The 6,684-nt window shown below is 39.9% G+C and overlaps 1 protein-coding gene across 1 annotated transcript; it reads right to left on the reverse strand.

The window, feature by feature from the left end:
* Positions 1 to 2,010: 2,010 nt before the first annotated feature.
* LOC123910748 lies at positions 2,011 to 3,029 on the reverse strand. The gene is made up of 2 exons (XM_045961955.1): positions 2,545 to 3,029; positions 2,011 to 2,311 (listed from the first exon to the last, which is right to left on the reverse strand). Exons 1-2 carry the CDS (start codon positions 3,027 to 3,029, stop codon positions 2,011 to 2,013), a joined length of 786 nt encoding a protein of 261 aa, XP_045817911.1.
* Positions 3,030 to 6,684: the final 3,655 nt, after the last annotated feature.

Below are 6,684 nucleotides of genomic sequence, written 5' to 3' on the forward strand. Positions count from 1 at the left end.
ACCATTGAATACCATGCCGCCATTTTCCTCAATTTAAAAGCCTTTTCCCTTTCTTTCGGGAGCTCATCCTTTTGGAGGTACCGGATAATGGGCGATCTCCAGTCTTCTTCTTCTATTACCATCATTACCTCTTCCCCGTTGATGCTGGGAGTTTTTATGGTTTCTTGGATAACGGTTCTATGGCTTCCTGGTTTTTTGGTGCTCGCCAACTTTGACAATAGATCTGCTCTCATGTTTTGTTCGCGGGGAACGTAAACTAATTCGAACGAATCGAAATGCTTAGCTAGGTTTTGCACCTTCTCCACGTATTTGATTAACTGCGGCTCTTTCGTTTGAAACTTCCCTGATACTTGGTTGGTTACCAGCTGGGAATCACTCATGGCCTTTAGCTCTTTTACCTCCATATCGCTTGCCAACTTCATTCCTGCTATCAAAGCCTCGTATTCCGCTTGGTTGTTGCTAGCTTTGAAGGCGAAACGTAGTGATTGTTCTATCATCACGCCATCCGGTCCTTCCAGTACTATTCCGGCTCCACTTCCTCGCACATTGGAGGCCCCGTCAACTGAGAGTGTCCAAAACGTCGTTTTCTCTGTTGTTGGCGGAGTAGACATCTCCAATACAAAATCAGCTAGTCTTTGTGACTTAGTGGCCCCTCTAGGTGAGAAGGTGATGTCAAATTCCGATAATTCCACGGACCACGCCACCATCCTTCCTGCCAAGTCTGGCTTTCGGAGGACGTTCTTGATAGGGTAATCTGTTTTAACCACTACCTGGTGGCTTTGAAAATACTGCCTTAACTTTCTGGCTGTGACAACTACCGCGAGAGATAACCTCTCTATTCTTTGATATCTTGTTTCTGCTCCCCTTAAGGTTCTACTTACAAAATATATAGGTTTTTCTTCGCCTTCTATTTCTTGAACTAGAGCTGAACTCAAAGCTCTATCCGAAACTGCGAGATATAGGTAAAGGGTGTTACCTGGTAATGGGCGTGTTAAGATGGGCGGTGATGCCAGGAACTCTTTTAGTTGTTTGAAGGCTTCTTCGCATTCTGGCGTCCAGGAAAACCTCTCATTTTTCCTCAGAGATGCGAAGAAGTGGAAACCCTTTTCTCCCGCACATGATAGGAATCTGGATAGTGCGGCTATTCTGCCTGTCAAGGTCTGTACTTCTTTCACGGATGTAGGGCTCCTCATGTCTATGATGGCTTGGCATTTTTCGGGGTTAGCCTCTATGCCTCTGCTGGTGAGCATAAACCCTAAGAATTTTCCGGCTTGTACCCCAAAAGAACACTTTGCTGGGTTTAGTCTCATGTTGTACTTTCTTACTGATCCCATGATGTCCAACAGATCATCATCATGGCGACTTCCCTCGGAAGTTTTTACTACCATGTCGTCGATATATACCTCTAAATTCTTCCCTATTTGCTCAGCAAAAACCCTGTCCATCAACCTTTGGTATGTTGCTCCCGCATTCTTCAGTCCAAAAGGCATGACGTTGTAAAAATAGTTGCAGGTATTCGACATAAAGGCTGTATGGCAGGCGTCTGAGGGGTTCATCTTTATTTGATTGTATCCGGAGTAGGCGTCCATAAAACTCAGCATCTTACACCCCGAGGCGCCATCAATTAACCTGTCTATGTTAGGTAGGGGATATGGATCTTTGGGACACGCCTTGTTTAAGTCTGTGAAGTCCACGCACATTCTCCAATTCCCGCTGGCCTTTTTCACCATGACGACATTTGCCAACCATGAGGGGTATTTTATTTCTTCGATGAATCCTGCTTCCTTTAGTTTCTCCACTTCCTCTGCTATAGCGACTCGTCTTTCTTCTCCCACCTTCCTTTTTCTTTGGGAAACTGGTTTTGTGCTGGGTGATATTGAGAGTTTATGTGTTATCACCCCTTCGTCAATCCCTGGCATATCTGAAGGTTTCCATGCGAATAGGTCAGCGTTATCCTTCAAGATTTTGATGATTCGTCTCCTCTCCTCGCTGGGCAACGCTGTTCCCAAGCTAGTTGTCTGGTGAGGGTAATCGCCAATTTGAACCTGCTCCAGGTCTTCTATAGGGCTTACCCTTCGATCTTGGAATTCCTCCCTTGGATCCATATCTGCGCTCTCTATCATGTTTATGCCGCCTGGAGTTGCGGCTTGTCTTCTTTCGAATTTCCCGCTTGCGCTGGAAGTTCGGTGTCGTATCTTTAAGCTGGACTCGTAGCACTTCTTGGCGAGAATCTGATCGCCCCTTACTGTTCCTACTCCCCCATTCTCGAGGGGGTATTTTATTGCTAGGTATAGAGTGGACATGGCCGCCCCTAACGCGTTAAAGGCGGGTCTTCCTATAATAATATTATAGGAGGTAAAAGGAGTTTTAACTACCAGATATCGCACTTTGATAGTTTTGGCATTGCTGCCTTCTCCAAACGTGGTAAGAAGGGAGGCGTAACCCATTACGTCCACTTGTTCGCCAGAGAACCCAACCAGGGTTCCGGAGTATGGTTGCAATTGCTCTTCTGCTAATTGCATGGCCTTGAAAGCTTCCCAGTACATAATGTCTGCTGAACTCCCCGAATCTATCAGTACTCTTTTTACATCACAGTTCAAAATTTGGACTTGTATCACTAAGGGATCATCGTCATGGGGTGCTACCTCCAAACCATCCTTTGCCGTGAATGCCAAATCCGGTACGTCTAATGGCTGAGGTTGACTTACGAGGTATATCTCCGAGATGGCTCGGCGTACATACCTTTTCCTTGCTGAGCTTGATTCGCCCCTGCCTGAGAATCCTCCCGCTATTGTATTCACGGAGATTCTCCCCTTGGGAGGCTCTCTGTTTGGCCCAGGAGGGTCTCGTGGCTCCTGCCGGGGAACTTTTGGCACGACAACCCGCCCTTGGGCGGCGTCGTCAATGAATTTTCGAAGGTGTCCGCTTTTTATTAGTTCTTCAATTAAATCCCTTAAGCGGAAGCATTTTTCTGTGGAGTGACCTCTACACCTGTGATACGCGCACCAGGCGTTATCGTCCAGCCCCATGGGGATGTTACTGGTTCTCCTTGGGGGGAGGTTTGCCAAACCGGTGGCCAGAATCTCATTTAAGACGTAAACCTTTGAGGCGTTTAATGGCGTGAGGTCTTCATTGGCGGGATGATTCCTGAATTCTCTTCTGAGCGGTTGGCGGTAGGGCTTCCCATGATGCCTTTGCCATGGGTCTCCTTGGTGGCCCCCTGATTTTGGTCGTGGGTGCTCGGGCGCTCTAGCGGCACGGCCCACGTATTCCTTCTCCTTAACGTCTCTTTGCCTTTTCTCGGCGTTACTTTCTTCGCCCTTAATATAACACTCCGCCCTCTTGTTCACCTCTTGCATCGACGAGGCTGGCTTTTGGGCTAAGGACTCATTGAAATGTCCCGCTCTTAGCCCATTGTGGAAGGCTGCCACGAACATCTCCTGATTTGGATTTGAGACTTTGATGGTGGCTTCGCTAAATCTGGCGAGGAAGTTACGCAATGACTCGCCATGGTTTTGGCGGATGGAGAAAAGACTGGTTGATGTGACTTTAACGTGTTTCGATCCAGCGAACTGGTGAATAAATTTTTTATGAAAGTCAGCATAACTCTCAATTGAGTTTCTTGGAAGGTTCATGTACCAACGCAGGGCGACATCCTTGAAGGTGCCGGCTAGTAATTTACACTTTAGATGTTCCGGAGCATTGATTATGGCAGTTTGTGTCCCAATTGCCATCAGGTGCTCCCTTGGATCCGTCTTTCCGTCGAAGGTAGGAAGGTGAGGAACCTTGATTGTTTCCACCACTTGGGCATCCCACAAGTGCTGTGCTAAGGGTTGTACGTCCATGACGCCCTCTCCCTCCTCCTCCTCCAAAATCAATTTTGCTCTTTCTTTCTCATTAGTTCTTTCGGCTTCGATGGCCGCAATCTGAGTTTGTAAGCGCCGAATCTCTACGACGGCGGCTTGCAGGGTGTTAACGTTAGAGTTGTCGTGGTTTTCGTGTTCTCCAGCCATGTGAAGATGTTTGATTTTTCGTCTAGTTGCTGTGATAGGCTGGGATCAAATGATTTTACCGCAGCCCCACGGTGGGCGCCAAAATGTTCTGGTAAAAAACAAGGGGGTTTGTGTTATTGATCAAATGGTGTGATTACACTCAGTTCAATCCCAACAACCCTGGGAGTTTTATAAGTCAGAATTCCTCCCTTTACAAATGAAAGTGAGGAGCTATTTATAGAGCTTCTAGTCTTCTTCTCCAAGCAAGGGCTCCTAAAAATCCGATCTTCAGCGCCTTTTCCGGTGGTGCAGCGTGAAAGTAGGAATAAAACCTTGGTCTCCAAGCCATGGCAGTTTCAAGGAGTTGGTTTCTTCATTCCCAAGTTAATCGCTAAGGCAGAGAAGGATGAAGATATTTTGTTATCGTACGTAAATCCATCTTATGGGCGGTATCCTTCATTGTCTACCTCGCCCAGGCCTTATATCGCCAAATGGACACCTAGAGTTTAATTGTTTTGGGCCTGTTTCCTTTCTCATATTAATTGGGCTAGTTTGATTTTGCCTTTAAGCCCATTGCCCAGTCCAGCAGGGAAAGTAACAATGATTTTATATATAAAAAAAAAGAATTAAAAGCAATAATATAATGTATTACTTTATTTTTATTCTCCATACATCACTGTAAAATAAACAAATAAAAATAAAAACAAATAGATACATTTTTTAAAATTTGCACATTAACAAATGAGATATGCTTAAAAAAATTATATAATTTTTTTTGTGTCAAGCAAATGACAAACAATTCTACTGTTCATTACTTTTAAATAAATAATATTAAAATTAAAATTGCCCCATTTTGCTTCTCAAATGTGAAATTTTTTCACACGGGGACATGAGATAAAATACTCCTGAAGAAAACAAATGTCTAAAGGAGAGAGATGACGATTAAGAACAAATATATTAACCGTTAGATTAGTTTTTGCATAATGACATTTTTTTTATGAAAATAAAAGAACAAATATATGAACATGTGAGTTGGGAACGGGGAGTGGAGTATCACTCTCCATTATGCCATTTCTCCTTAAAATCTCCAAAATTTAGATCTTTTATCATATTTAAATAAACTATTACATTAAATATAAAATTAATTTTACAAATAATTAAAAAAATCACAATATTAAAATTTTAATAATCCATATTTTTCATGTGTGAAAAAAAATGATCTATATTTTTCACAGAACATTAACCCGGGCGATAGCACGGGTAAGTTATACTAGTTATTCTTATTCTTATTTTTTGGTACACATTTTATTGTTTTTTTATGATATGTATATTTTTTTACGTTATACATTTATTATTATTTGAAAAAAATTAGATGAAGTAATCTTGTTTTTTGAGTAAGAAAAATCAATATGTGGATGAGTTTTAACTCAAATGATAGTATTAATTACTCATATGAATTTAACTTTATCTTTCTAGCATTAATTTTATCTTTTAATTTATTTTTTCTAATATGTTTAATAAATATTTCAGGACACTATTTAGCATGACTATTTAATTTATATAGTTATCAATGTAAAATTATTTTCCATGCACGTTCAATAATATATCAACAAATAATATATTGTGTTTAAAAATACATAATGTGTCACATTTATTGAATGATGTGACAACACATCATTAAAAATATGTGACATAAAACTTTACAATGACATTACATACAAATTAAAGTCTCTACTAATATTATTATGAATTATATAATTCTGATTCAAATTTGAGATATCACAATTGTAAAAAAAAAAATAAAAAAATTGAACAGGCGATGTAAAAACTCTAGCACAAGTCGTACTAAAAAAGATCGCTAAAATTTATAATACGAAAATCGAGAGAAAATAATAAAACCAGAATAGTCGGTGTCCGAACAAGTAAACAAGCTCGACCACCAACTATGATAGCTTGAGACAAAATTAGCAAAGTTTGCCTTTATCCACAAAAAGGAATAAAGTTTAACACTATCCAACAACTGAAGGTATCGACTTCTCTGAATTTTTGAATAATTGATGATTTTGTTCATTCTACACAACCCAAATACAAAAGGAATTAAATGAATTGTAAAAATGAGCGTCATGTTTTCAAACCACTTATTGAATGAATAAAGTGATCTCAGAGGTTTTGTCATCTATCAAACCAAACTAGCCTCCAAAGAGAATCAAATGTGTTGGATGAGAAAAATAAGTGATGCGTTGATTCAACACCTCCACACCCGAACACACAATAGTGTTTATCACATGGAAAACTAAATAAGATGTAATGTAATAATGATATAAGAATAGACGAGATATGAGTGACATTTCAATACATTTTAAGGGAGGTTAATGTAATTTTTCATATTACTATCTAATAAAATTTTGCAAATAAAGTTCTTGTGAGTTTAGCTCAATTGATAGGTATATCACATATATATACTTGCAATTTACAAGAGTCAGAGTTCAAACCTCGGACATTTCACTTATTCAGCAAAGTGAATTTTCTAGCTATTAAAAAAAAAAAAGACTTTTTGTCAAAAAAAAAAAAAAAAAAGCTATACACTTTTTAAATTTTTTCCCAGTACTCTCAAAATATTCTACTTTGAAAAATTATTTATTTAAAAATTAAAAAAAGAATCGGAATATAAATGGTCATTTGTGCCTTTATA

This window comes from Trifolium pratense, linkage group LG1 (assembly GCF_020283565.1).
Source record: "Trifolium pratense cultivar HEN17-A07 linkage group LG1, ARS_RC_1.1, whole genome shotgun sequence".
Lineage (NCBI taxonomy): Eukaryota > Viridiplantae > Streptophyta > Magnoliopsida > Fabales > Fabaceae > Trifolium > Trifolium pratense.